Here is a 14,816-nt window from a genome sequence, read left to right as displayed (position 1 = left end):
TAAGCTTTTGGATGTCTTTTTCGACGAGAATCCGACATATATACAATAATTTACTATACATGTTATGAGATGAAGAAACACCTTATTTTATTGTGTTTAACGTTTAAAATGTTTATTTCGGCCCCTCCACTCATAAACAATTAAAGTCTGAGTTGGATTTTAACATTTTTTTATCTATATGGTACATATGCTATACCCGTACAACGTTCAATATCGAGCTGGTAATTAAGATGAACATAACCCGTTAATACGACTCAATTTACCCACAAAATTTAATTAACGGTTAAAACTTAATAGGTTGAGTTAATAATGAGTCACCGGTTAGCAATTCATTAGTAGGGATGGCAACGGTTCAGTTTGGAGATGAAAATGCTATATTCATCCCCATAATCACGAAAATTAACCATATCCATAACTGCAAATTAACCATCGAAGATTATCCATAACCATATCCACCGGGTAACGAATTTTCAATCGGTTATCGATTATATCCATCTTCGTCAAAAAAAAAAAAAAATTATATTCATCCAATTGACGCATTATAAATTTTAGTAGTTACTAATTCCATCATTAAATAGCAACATCTAATTACAAAAAAAAATAACAATATATTTGAACTTGTAACATTTGATAATTGATATATAAAATGATTCAATGAATTAATTTGGTTGAGTATAACAATAAGAGTATTGAATTGATGAGGTTGTTGGTATGCCCCATGCGTAATGTTTGATGCATAATAAAGATAGTATGGGTTTGATGCATGCGTGATGAACTAGTATAGGGAGGGTTCGATAAATTGAATAAAATTATATATATAATATTCGGGTCTGATTCGGGGACGGGTACGGATTGAAGACCCTATAACCATATCCAAAACCATAACCGAATAAAGTTCACGGTTTTTCCCCATATCCAAACCATACCTGAATTTTCATATCCAAATCCAATCCATTCGGACAGTTATCCACGGTTATATGGTTTAACGGTTAGAATTGTCATTTTTATCCATTAGTTAACATATGATATTGGGTGAATTCACAAAAACCCATAATCACCCATTAAAGAATTCAAAGGCAACATCTTTATATTAAAAAAAAAGGTTTTTATTGCAAATGGTCTCTGAAATTGATCCTAATTATGAAAATTGTCCTTAAAGTTGAAAATTAATCAATGTGATTCCTGAAAATAAATGTCGCAAATCAATGTGGTCATTTCGTCACAATTATGTTAAAAAATCTGTTAAATACTGACGTGACACATAATGGGCTCCATAAATCATTTTTTCTCACAAATGGCCCTTGAAATTGACCCGTGACATATAAATGGTCCTTGAAATTGACCATGACATCAAAATGGTCATTAAAATTGACCCGCGACATTAAATAGGCTTAATAATTTAATAGTTAATAAAAAAATTGTCAACCCAAAACCCAATCTTGCAATCATCTATGATCCCAATCCTCATTTCTATACCTCATTCGTTCTCTATTCTCTAAAAAAAATCTCAATACACCCATCTTTACATAGTTCAACACCTTTCACCGAATTGAACCTGGATCGAGATCACATTTGGTGATGGCTTGGCCCATTGGCAATGACTTCTGAGATATCACCGTTAACATTTAGGCCATCAACATCCTCACAATCTTAATCTTGGATAGCTTGTTAGACACTTCCCTGGTGGTCTGGTGATGCAAAGAACGAAGAGGTAAACCTTGAGATAATGAGGTTATAATTGAGGTGCGTCCATTTTTGGTTGAAAACCATTTCCACACGCCCTCTTAGGCATTGGTTAAGCCTTGTACATTTGAGAATTTATAGAATGGAACTCTTTTCGGAGTAATGCCCTACTATAAAAAAATTAAAATAAAATTTCATTGTGCAAAAAGGTATTTAGACAACTTTTTTAATTAACTATTAAATCCATATCAGCACATAACAAATTATTTTACAAAATTATGGCTAAATGATCATATTGATTTGCGACATCTATTTTTAAGGATTACATTGATTGATTTACAACTTCAGGGACAATATTGATGGTGTGAGTCAATTTCAGGAATCATCTTAATGGTGTGGGTCAATTTCAAGGACCATTTATAATAAAAACCCGAAAATCTTGTGGACCTATTTATGATAAAAACCTATAAATCTTGTAAGGCCTATTTATGTGCCACATCAGCATTTAACAGAATTTTTAATAGAAACTTGACGAAAGGATGACATTAATTTGCGACACCTATTTTCGAGAACTATATTGATTGATTTTTAATTTCATGAGTTATTTTGATAATGAGGATCAATTTCAGAAACTGTTTACGATAACAATCCTAAAAGATTTAATATTGAATTATAACCCGATTACATAGCCAACATGCTCCTTTTCGTCGATCCAAAATGCACCAAACGAACCAGAATCGAAACCCTCATTCACAATTATTATAAAAACATAAAAAATTGCTCTGATTTTGGGAAAACTTGGTACTAATCCAGTTCTAGTGTGAGAACGGAAAAAAAAAAAAAACGATCAGAATTAGATTTAGGTAATGAAAAATCGGGAACTTGAAACTCCATTGAAGCAGCGAGATCAGAAGAGTCGGTTCGCAAAAACCGGAGGTCGACTCGGGCGAGGATGCGAAGACCTTCATGGCGGAGGGTTTGGAGTCGGGCTGGAAAGCAAGAGGTTTCAGCAAGTTGGGGAGGAAGTGCGCGGCGCGGATTGCCGTCAGCGGGTCGTGGCCAACAACAGCGTCATTTTGGGGGAGGTTAAAAGGGTGAGGAGATTGGAGGTGGTGGAGTGTAGCAAGTGGGTTATGGCGTGTTTGGGTTGCTACTAGCTTTGGTCTGTTGTGGTTTTGTTGGTGACGCCATGAACGAGAGAGACGGAGCTTGTGTTAACGAGTGAAACTGTTAACCCCATCGAATCAGCTGAACCCAACTATTTGTCAGCTAGTTCAACAGACACACATGTTCTCACATTTGGATATAAAGTGAAGAAATTTCGTAGTGCTAGTATTTAATTTAGTATTTAGATGTTTGCATGCAAACATAATATCATAAAAGATTTATTAGCGAGTTTTAACGAAACGTTTTGGATACTGTTTATTTTTAACGAAAATAATATTTTATTCTATAAAATCACTCATGATACTATTTATTTACAATATTTTTTTATCATTTTAATTAAAACTTAAAGTTTTAAAATTCTTTTTATTAATTTTCTTTATTTATTACGAGCGATCAAACGGGACTGCGACTAAGAATAGATGTTTCATCTACTCCGGGCTCTGTACGGCACCTTGTGATCAGATCGATGCATAAATGGCTTTCTTTTAATGCGAGAGAGCCATCTAATTCAAATATTATATACGTGGTTTGAGACCTAGGGTGGGTTTCATCCTTTGCCTGGACCACCAAACAAAGAGAATACGACTTCTGCATGCATGATTAAGTAGAACTACTTAAGAGGTGGACCAATTTGTCGTCATTGTAGAGTATTGAGCCACTAACACAATACTATATGTAAAATATATCTAAACAACTATTTATTTTGTATTGATAATCTAAGGATGCTACGACAAATAGTAAACTCGTTCTATGCAAACTCGCATATGGTACATTTACCTATTCTCTCTCATCTAATTTCACATGCTGCCATGCATGTAGTATATTTAAGGAAGTTTTAACGAAAAGTCACGGGACTGTTCATTTAACGAAAAATCATATTTTTATACATAAAAAGTTAATCTTAGTACTATTCACTTTACCCTTTATTTTGTCCTTATTATTAAAACTCAAAATTTTCAAGCTCTTTTTATTAGTTTTCCTTATATTTAAATATCATTTTAGAAAAGAAATGTCCAAAGGCACACTAGCAGTCAAGACAGTAGTGATGTGCGTGTCTTGTCTTTGTGTCATCTAGCATCGGCACCGTTTGGTTTTCATGCCCAGTTCACTGAGAAATCAATCAATTAAGAGTTCCACAGGTAGCCGACTATGCAATAGTAGTTTTTTTAACTATCTGGAACCAATCTGCTGGCTCAAAACGATGTTGTTTTGACAAGGTCATTAAAAAAATGTTAAAAAACACTCTTCTTCTTTGCTAAGTACTCAGCCATGGACTCCACAACCAACTGCCCTGGTATGATTCCATGCGGCTTATAAAGAGTAAGTATTTGATGTATTGTTTGTATTTATATGATTTATTTAGAAAGAAGAAATATCAAAGTGAGCACTACATACATGTATGCACTGGCCCTTAAAAATTATGTGTCTCTCATTTTCCAATGATACATTTTTGAAATTTTCATGCTCCATTGCTAATACAGTTATCTGCATTATACAATTTTATTACAGAGAACTAAGTTAAAAATAATATTTTTAACTTCACATCTATTAGGTAAGTGGGTAATGCTACGTAGACCAATTTTTTAAAACTAAATTAGTAACACAAATTATGTGTCACCAATAATAAATAAATACGTTAATTTCTTTTATCAGCCAAAAAATATAATAAAAATTCCAACACTAGAAAACTTCGACCATCCCATCTCTCCAAACCTGAACCATCCCCAATTTCTATCTATTCACAACCCTCCACAACCACCTCCCCAACCACGCACAATAAAAATCCCAAAGATGTCAGTCGTCACTATCTCTCTCCCAACCTTTTTGATTCAAGACAAACCAAATGATTGGGGGAATTAACCTGGAATCACTCAACCAGGGCCAACAGAACTCACTCGTGTTACTAATCATGGTTTGTTCACACGACCAAGCCAAATGCTTGATTTTAGAAGGAGGAAACACTTACTTCAAATGCACAAGACAAATATATTTTACTTCATTCCAGTCTTCCAAATGATTGTATTACATCATATTTAAAGGAAGCAGAAATCAATGAATTACAACTTCCTAAAAGACTCTCACCATATTCTAAATAGACTTAACAAATTTCTAAGTAATTAAAAGTGCACTGCCATTATTATTCCAATCCCAATGCATGTGAGCAATTTCCAAGGTTGTATGCTTGCTACCGCATCATTCTCCCTTTCTTGAAAAAATTCGTCCTCAAATTTCATTTGGTCTTCCTCGATCTTTCGGATGCCCAACAAATGTTTCCCATAGTAGATATTTTAGTAAGATAATCACAATTCATACAACATTGCAAAGAGCACAAAATTCATAATATATTTTCTGTTTCCATCATGTATAGACAGATCCCCTTGTGATGCATATAGGCTTCCAAACTTATTGCTTCTAGGAGACAGTAAATACTCATGAACAAGAAAAGAAAACTCCAATAATGAGCAAAAGGAAGTTCCTTATCCAAGAATTTTCTCTTAACCAATGCACGATCAATGAATTTATCCCAAATATAATCATGAAAGCAGAATGCAAGAAATTTTACATTCTTTATAAGCTGTCCATGCGACTCTTCAACCACATATTCATTGCCTTCGTAATGATTATAAACTGGAGCAGAATTTTATTCGGCAAAGTTATCAACTACATCATTGCTTTCTAAATGCTCCCTTTTGTGCCAAACTCCATGTTGGAACATAAAATGCATGTGAGCAATTTCCAATGTTGTATGCTTGCTACCACATCACTTTTCCTTTCGAGGCCACACAACAGCTCCTTTTTCCACGCAGTATTAATATGTCCAAATTCTGCCAAAACTATCAACCAGTCGAATCTAATTGGTCCAACCAGTAAGGGTATGATATATGTATAGAAACACAATTTTGATATTATAATGAATTATTCAAAAAAATATTTTCATGAACTCTGTTGGGTCTTTTTAATGTGGGTTGCTAGGGAGATATGGTTCTAGTTTCCGAACAGTTGTGGGGGAAGTGATGGCCAGAGTTGTCTATTACTAGACTATTTATGTTTCTTTTTTTTTTCACTGGGTGTACAAGACATTTGTTAGGCACATTCAAATTTTCAAGATAAAAAAGATAATTAAGTATAAAAAAGGAATAAATGAATCAAAATAAAATTCCCAGTTAGTAATCATCTTCACTTTTAAGAAAGAGACAAATCTATTATGCTTCCGTTTAGGATGAATAAGGCTTGTATATTTTTAAAACAGATGAAAGTAACGAATCAGAATAAAATGGAGAAGCTACATAGTGGAGTAAATTAACAGAAATTATTCGGCAGATTGCATTTCATATGTTACTGAAAATTACAATCTGATTCCTACAACACTATAAAACCAAGTGTAACAACAACCCCATCCCCATCTCACATAGAGAGGGAAGCACAGGACTTCAAATACTTGCCCTGACAGCGACATAACAAACACACTAAAACACACACACACACAACATACTGAAGAAACAGACAGTAAACCAACATAAGACAATGTCAACTAGTCCCTCTCCTTCCTAGAGTAAACAACGTCTTCTTCCTCATCGTCCTTTGCCATGCCAAACGTATTCTTGACAGCATCAGCAGTAGTCTGTGCCATGTTTTTCACTTTCTCTCCGGTCTGCTGGACGAACCCCTCCGACTTCTCCTTGCCAGCGTCCGTGGTGTCTTTGGCCTTTTGACCTACCTCCGAGGCCTTCTCCTCGGTCGCCTCCTTGCTCTGCCGTGCCTTTGCCTTCGTAACTTTTCCCTTCTCTTGGCCCTTGTCTCTAGTTGTTTGAGTTGCACCCTTTGCTCTCTCCTGGGCTGCCTGGGCTGTCTCGTGGGTCTTGTCCTTTACTTCTTGGGCCTTCTGCCCAATTGTGTCCATCATCTGATTTGTCTTTTCCTGGATGTAAAAAAAGAACGGAAGTGCATCAACATTATTCAAAATGTAATGATAACATGTCAATCTGTTTAGACGACAATGATATAAATTAGATTGAAATGACATATCCAACAATTTTACAACATAAACAACATAACCTAAAATGTGACAGTTTAACATTCCTACTCTTCCTAATTTAGTTTCTGCCACTGCCTACAAAACTTCAAATACTCAAATTCGATGTGCTAAAAGCTAAACCGAGAGTACCACTGTCAATATATGTCATCAAATGTAGCTAAACTCTCATGTCAATGTATACCTGAGCTTGGCCCTTGGCTTCACCAGCTCGGTAGGTCTGTCTGTGGGACGCCATTTTTTGCTTTCGACACTGAGCGATACGTAAATTCTTTGAGTTATAACTGTAAGATTGCTGTTCTTTCGAAGTTTGTGATGCTGACTGCTGAGAAAGATTAATGCATGCTATAAACCTTTTCAAGTGTGCAACGTGATTGACATGTGTCTTACATGCAGACAGTCGGCAAAACGTGCCTTGCTCTAAGGCAACCATTGACATCGCTGTAATACTAGTATCGATGACTCATAACTTAGCGCCTACACCATGTTGACACGTGCTGATTCCCATTCAAACAGTATACGATTGTTTACTCTGAAGTTATATATTGGCTGCACTCAATCCATTGGAGCAGGATATTGTGTACAATCAAAACATGTACAGTACAGTAGTATTGTATCCTTGTAATTATGTAGGATAGTGCTATTTACATACTTATTTTTATCTCTTAAATATTTGTTTTAAGTTCCAACCATTGTATCGTGTAAATTAAAGAAAATTAATGAACAAAAATTAACAAGAGTATGAGATGTAAAATGAGATGTATAAATAACACTATTCATTATATATTCCCATATTTGAACTATTGCTCTCAAATTACACAGTTGGTCTTCCAATTCCCATTCCCATTTCTTAAGTTTTAGGCAATTTGCCTTGGTCACATTTTTTGTAAAACTCACCATGATCATGTGGTTGATTAGCTTCTTTTAAATACGATTAAATGGGTGGACTACTATACATTAGAAATCAACCACTTTAATTTTTAGTAAGGGCACTTCTCCAACAACCATGCAGCTATAATATACAGCTTCGTTGCAATTTTTTTACTTTTTCGTCAACTAATTTGGTTTCTTATTGGAATTGTTAGTAATAATTTCTGCAACGAGAACAATGTCTTTCTTTTGGTATAAGCCACAGTAGATTGGTTATAAAGCAAACACCATGTGTAGAAGAAACCTGTTGCTTCTTTTTCTAATCTAAAAGCATATTTGTACGTTACAAATCATGATCAAAGTGATATGCATGTATTGTCAGGGCCACATCAGACTCCGCAATTCAACAAATTTGGGTTCATATTTATCTTATGTTTGATGACGTTTTGGTTTTCTACTTTTAGTTGTTTAATAAAGTAGCGAAGCCACCAACTCATGAACTTCCAAAACGCTAGTCCTCATTATCTTTATAGACACATATAATAGTGGCATTTATAAGATTAAAATAGAAACCAATTCTAATTATTTTCAAGAAAAATTAATGTGATATAGTCACACTATAACATGGTATTACTAATTTAGATGTTACAATATGAAATGACTATATAATTGATATTTCAAGTTTGTAATGTAACATTAATAAATAAATACATGCATTTTATAAAAAGTGAGATTAGTAATACTAAGTAACGGTGTAAATGTCACTGAACAATCTATGCGAAAAAAAGGGGAAAGAGGAAAGAAGCAAGGCCCTTTGAAACTTGAAAGTCCGGTGCAGCCAAGTCGATGCCACTGGCTAATTTTATTATATAATTACGTATAATTAAGCATGTGTGGTCAACTAACAACCTCTCAGTTGATTGGCCTAAAAAAAGTCAAGAATTAGGAGGCGGATTCATGGCTGCTGCTTTCTTGCTGTTTCTCCTCTTATATATAGCAGATAATTGAGCAAATTGTATTCATTGCAATCCTTCTCTCAAACTTTTCTGCAACTACTTGACTTAGAAAGGAAATTAAAAGGAAAACAATGGATGTTGAGATCACTTCCTTGGCGTTGGTAAATAATACATTGATGAAGGTTGCTATGTTTGTGGTAGTTCAAGCTTTGGTTTATCTGATCCTTTCAAGTTCATCCAGCCTCTTCTCCAGGAACAAATTGAGGTCACTCAACAGCTTTCGGCCCATTCGTTCTGCTAGCATTAACCGGATTCTGGCTGTCATCTCCGACTTGCCAACCGGCAGTACTGCTAATGATCAGCCATCACCACGTACATGATCCCAGCAGGAAAAATCTTCTATTTATAGATGATTCATGTCCTATATATCATTAATTCTTTTAGAAGCATATATATATATATATATATATGTTGTACAATATATTGATGACAATATTCAGTTCATTCTTTAATGTTACACATAAACTGCTGTAATAGTCCACATGTAACTCTGTAATATATGGTCTTCTTTTGTTGTGTAATTTCTTTTGAAGTATTGTTGTATATATGTTCCTGTGATCTGGGGGACCTAATTCGTAAGTCCGAAAAATCAACTAGGGTTTTCGATAGAGAAGTTCAAATTTTTTTTCTTGTACCCTGCGTTAATTAGTCTCTAAAACACATATCCATATATGTGAGTGTATATGAACACCCTATTTTAAAGGAATTCCTGCCAAGATGATGAATCCTGCTATATGTGCTTCAACATAAGCTTCGGGTAACCAAATATGGACTGATACCACACATAGGAGACCCTGAAAAGAACAAATTATTGACGAATGCTTGAAAAGAGGGCAAAGAGTGAGCAGTGATTTCAAAGCCAAAATCTTGGTTGCGATCTAATTTGACTTAATAGATTAATTAAAGTAGCTCTCTTCATTCCATTTTGTTTATCCATCAGTACACAAATGAAATGACAGCTGACTAAAGTTTTCCATCAATTCCGGTTACTTTAAAAGTGCACAAAAACCCTATCATTTTTTTCAGAAGGAAAAGAAATGGTAATAGGAGGAGAAATAATCATACTTCATTCTATTTATGCGTCTAAACCACTTTAAAATTAGAGACATGCACCACCGTATCATAGGCAAAGATTGAAATACAAGCCCAAAGGCCATGAAAGAGTATAAGTTTGTGGTGTTTAGGCAATTGGTGGCTCCCTTGCTTAATGCTTTGGTCACCGTAAAATCTCACTTGCTTAGAACAACACCAAAACACTATAACAACTCACAATTTGAGTCATTTTTTTTTTTATATACTTACATTAATGGGGTGAAGGAACAAATTGATTGCGAACTCGCTATTTTTGAGATATTAAATGTGAATATCACTAAACTGTAATCATATAGTTCCAAATAACAATTATTTAAGCTAGTTGAGATGCCATTCACACACATATATATATATATATATATTACATAGTTCAACAAAATTGGAATGATGAAAAAGTGCAAGACTGGCATAATTAAAAAAGGCCATTTGGGCAATTTATTCCTAGAGATGCTAGAGATGGAGATGAAATCATGAAATAACCAGAACGCTCTGAAAACCACAAGCAAACCACCATATGCAATAAGTTCGACGCTAAATAGAAAAAGGAAGATTAGAACTTTTGTCATCGATGCGGGGACAAATGTTTTGCCATTGAAATTAGAAAGGCAATTTCAATTAGTTTGAATTCATGAAAACATCATTCATTCATATATTAAGAAACACTGACTTCGATACATCCCAACCATTCACAAACCCCATTCTTCTTCGGACACCACTTATTCTGTGGTATTTCATTTTAGTCTCAGATAAAAACACCACAGAGGTTTATGTCTTCTAATGAGCCCATGTAAGGCTCGAACTACCGTGTCCAACCCTAGACCACGACAGTCCCAGATCAAGTGTATCATGGTTGACTTGCGGCTGTTTTAGGCCAGCCGCCACCTGCCACCATCATTATGTGCTAATCTCTGTCTCCTTTTAGTTGTCTCATTTTCGACAATATCCTCAAGCTGAGGCCATATATTTTCTACCTGCACCGGTACCTCCTAGCAAATTTTCCTCCCCAATTACACCAATGTCACTAACCTGAGCAACTGTCGACCCCCGAGGCTCAGCATCCTGGGTTCTACTATCTCCCCTCACCACTCTCCCCCTTGTGTCAATTGTCTCCTTATCTTTTTAAGTGGCCGTTGGGCTCTACTGCTAGGGGTGGGTTCAAAAAACCGAAAACCGAAAACCAAACCGAACCGAGGCCGAAAAAAACCGAATCGAAAAAAAAATCATATATAAATACTAAAAAATACATGTTGCCGTCAGGGTTTGAACCCTTTCCCTACGGGTTGGGTTGGTTGTTGCAAGCCAACTTGACTGTAGGCTTTGTGTTGTTATAATTGTACCAGTAATTTATTTATAGGTTTCTTATGTTTAATGCTTTATAAAATTTCTTAACTTTACAAACCCTAGCTGTCTCACTCCCATTTCATTTCAGATCTCAAACACCTCTTTGTTCCGTCCGCTGCTTCCTCTCTTTCTCTCTCTTTCTCTCCCTCCCTCTCCCTCCCCTTCCTCTCTTCCTCCAAATCACTCTCTCTCTCCAGTCTTCTCCTGTCCTCCTCGCGGATTCCTTCTTCCAAACCATGATTTTCCCTCGCCCTTTTCTAGATCCGACAAAAAGAGGAATTGAAAGAGCTTGCGACGATCATGGCTATATCGCTGCAACAAAGGTTGTGGTTTTATTTATTTGCTAGTTCATAGGTTTTTAATTGTATGGTTACCCATTTGAAATTTATGTAATTTAAGGTGAAAAAGTTTGTATTTTTCTCTAAATATGTTTTGGAATTTTCCAGATCTATTGTGGACTTGACTATGAATTTGAATGTGGGCACTGGGCACGCGTTATTGAAGTCCGATTATCGTATTTAGAAGAACCCAATTGCTTTTTTTTTTTTCGATTTGCATCGATCAGTTAATTTGTTGAGTTATTTCATGATTTTGTAAATTTTAAAGTTTTTGAATTTTGAATCCTGGCGATGTACATTTCCTTGAAGAATATATGTTTATGTATTTGCTTAACTTTTGAAAATTTGAATTCGTTCTGCTTGATCACAAGTAGTTGAATTACTTGAATATATTCAGGATTTTGAGGCTCTCAATTCTCTGATATATGAGAACTGGGAGGTTGATAGGTAGGTTTCTTCCATTTACATCATTTAAAAATAAAAATAAAAATAAAAAACCGAAAAAAACCGAAACCGAACTGGAAAAAACCGAAACTGAAAAAAACCGAACAAAAAAAAAACCGAAAAAAAAATGAACCGAACCAAACTGAACCGAAATTTCGGTTTGGTTTCGGTTTTGGCAAAAAACCGAACCATTTTGAACCGAACCCACCCCTATCTGTTGCTGCTTCCTTCGTTTGCGCTTCTCTTCAATCCCATCCTATTGAACAAGTCCACTCCTTCCACCTGTTCCCTTGGAATACTAGTTGTTTGCTGCGTCCCTGTCAAATATGGGCTTACCATCGGATCTGTATGAACTTGCTGCCTCCCACCGTTTATCCTTCCCGAGGGCTAGGCCAAAGGGCTCGTGAGCCCCACAGAATCTGAAAGGGCCAAAGGGCTGGTCCCTTCCAGCCAGCCAGCCCTGGGCTAGGCATAATTTTGCTTAAAACTGTCGGATATAACCTACAAGAATAATTTTATTTATCGCAATAGTGTCAGTTATAACTGACATGAATAATTTTGATTAATTGCAATCGTGTCGGTTATAACCAACATGAATAATATGAAAATTTTGAATACAACGACTAGCTGAGTCAGTTAGCCGTTGTATTCAATTTTTTTTAAAAGCTTTTTTTTTCTATAACGTCCTATAACTTCTATTTTTACAAAATTTGTTTCATATTTTTTTTTTAAATTCTATTTTTTTTTCCTATAACTTCTATTTTACAAAATTTGGTTCATATTTTTTGTTTAAATTCTACTTTTTTTTCCCTATAACTTCTATTTTACAAAATTTGGTTCAAATCCAATGGCTAACTGACATCACTTAGTCGTTGGATTTGAATTGAAGTTGTAGTTTTTAAATAATAAATTAGTTTGGCCCTTTGGCCCTTGATTGGAGATGGAGGTAAATATAGCTATGTACTGTTCATTAAAATATTAATATCTTGGAGAACCAGAAGATTAAAACAAACCTTTTGCCCAGCCCTCGGTTAGAGATGGTCTTAATGATTGCTACTACGATCCATCTTCCACCCAAAACAACTAAATTATAACATAAAAGAGCAAACACAGCAAGCACATCGGTCGGCCGGTGGCGGCTCTTGTTACAAGAACGTGGCATGAAAATGGTCCAATTTCAATTATATTAAGCTAAAAATATCTTCTTGTGACACTTCTTAAACATTGATTTAAATGATGTATGTTATTGATGAGAAAATTGACTTTGTATGAGTTTATAAGTAAGTTGAATAACTTTTTATATTACTAATTAATTTTATGTTAGAACTTTAATTTTCTTCATAGTATCAGAGAAGATTGTTCCATGTAGGAAACTCAACGACTACATATGCTCTACAACACCTCATTTGTATTGTTTACGTGTTAGGATTAAAAATTCGCTATACGTGAGAGGATTTGTTAATACTAAATCATACATTGATGAGAGAAGAAACATTATATAAATTTATAAGTAAGTTAAGTTACTTCGCACATTGTCAATTAATTTTTTTATAGAACATCGACATCAACTTTCTTATTGTGTGCTGTTTTCTTATCTTCGTAAGTTATGATCCAGAACAGACTACGATGATATATAGAAATCAATAGCCTTCAATCCTAGCTGCCAACTGGTCCTCCAGGATTGGCTTAGGAAACCCAACGTGGAGACATATAATTGTATATATTATATCTTTACATATATAGCAACTATTAGCACAAAGAAACGTGTATAAAAGTTCAAAATTTTACATTGTTCAATCACCTCTTGACTTCTTCAAATGTTGCTGTCGATCGCCTGCCGGTATCGTGACATCAGAGGCAGACATGGAATACGACAACTTTACAGGGATGCGTTTTATGTGGTATCCAATGACAAAGATTTTCATTACTTACAATGTGAAAGGAACTTCTTGGTGATCATTAAATGATGACAAGAAATGGTTTATTAAAAAAATATAAAGGAGTCAAATGATTTTGTTTATGATAATAATAATCACTCAAGCCTAAGAGAAATTGGAAGTCATGCATTAATTACTTTATTAAATTATACCAATGCATGTCATATTATTATGTTAAAAGTTTATTTGGAAGAGTTGTAGTTTTATTGAAATGTTTTTAAAAGTAATTATTAACAAAAATACAAGTGAGTCTTGAAAAAACAATTAAAATGTTTCCAGGAAGAACTTCAAAGTGTTTATGGAACATAAAAATATTTTTCTAAAAATTCTTTTAGTCATTATAAAAACACTTCTAAACGAGTCATAAATTATCTAAATGGACCAGTGATCCTTGTTAACCTAAAAATAAAAACCTTTTTGTGTATACTCACCGTATTTCGTTATACCATATACAAGCATAGACATAATGAATATCTAATAGCTTAATGGCGGAAGTATTAAATTTTTTTAAGTAGAGTTGTACTTGCAACAGCCTTTTAAAAACTTAGACTAACAACTATAAGTCATTTGTAAAAATGACTATCAATTAATAATACTTACATTAACAATTGACAATCATTCACGCATTAGGAAACATTGTCCTAACATTTATCTTCTATCAAATTTGCTCTTAAAGTCACGTTGGTTGCATTAAATTTAAGAGAAATAACAAAAATGGAAGACCAAAATCAAACATTGGATTCGGGAATTCAAGGACCACATGGTCTTCTATTCAGGCATTCATAATTCCACAAGCTCAAGTTCACATGAATTCCACAACCCATGAAACCACCGAGGACTCTCTCCTTCATAGGAGCCATCACCTGTCCCACCTTGGATCCAGCAACTTGGTCCT

General features: G+C 34.7%; 2 protein-coding genes across 2 annotated transcripts; one reads left to right on the top strand and one right to left on the bottom strand.

Annotated features, from left to right (window-relative positions):
• Window positions 1-5,877: 5,877 nt before the first annotated feature.
• On the bottom strand, window positions 5,878-7,189 carry LOC103964068 (late embryogenesis abundant protein 2). Its single transcript, XM_009376960.3, has 2 exons — window positions 7,068-7,189; window positions 5,878-6,769 (listed from the first exon to the last, which is right to left on the bottom strand). Exons 1-2 carry the CDS (start codon window positions 7,119-7,121, stop codon window positions 6,383-6,385), a joined length of 441 nt encoding a protein of 146 aa, XP_009375235.2. The 5' UTR covers window positions 7,122-7,189; the 3' UTR covers window positions 5,878-6,382.
• A 1,579-nt stretch (window positions 7,190-8,768) lies between these two features.
• On the top strand, window positions 8,769-9,290 carry LOC125470470. Its single transcript, XM_048569591.1, has one exon. It carries the CDS (start codon window positions 8,841-8,843, stop codon window positions 9,087-9,089), a length of 249 nt encoding a protein of 82 aa, XP_048425548.1. The 5' UTR covers window positions 8,769-8,840; the 3' UTR covers window positions 9,090-9,290.
• The last annotated feature ends 5,526 nt before the right edge of the window (window positions 9,291-14,816 follow it).

This window comes from the organism of the source record quoted next, unplaced genomic scaffold, assembly GCF_019419815.1.
Source record: "Pyrus x bretschneideri cultivar Hongxiangsu unplaced genomic scaffold, Pyrus_bretschneideri_v1 Contig5, whole genome shotgun sequence".
Lineage (NCBI taxonomy): Eukaryota > Viridiplantae > Streptophyta > Magnoliopsida > Rosales > Rosaceae > Pyrus > Pyrus x bretschneideri.
The sequence above is the reverse complement of the archived record's forward strand: the minus strand, read 5'-3'. Positions and strand labels throughout refer to the sequence as shown.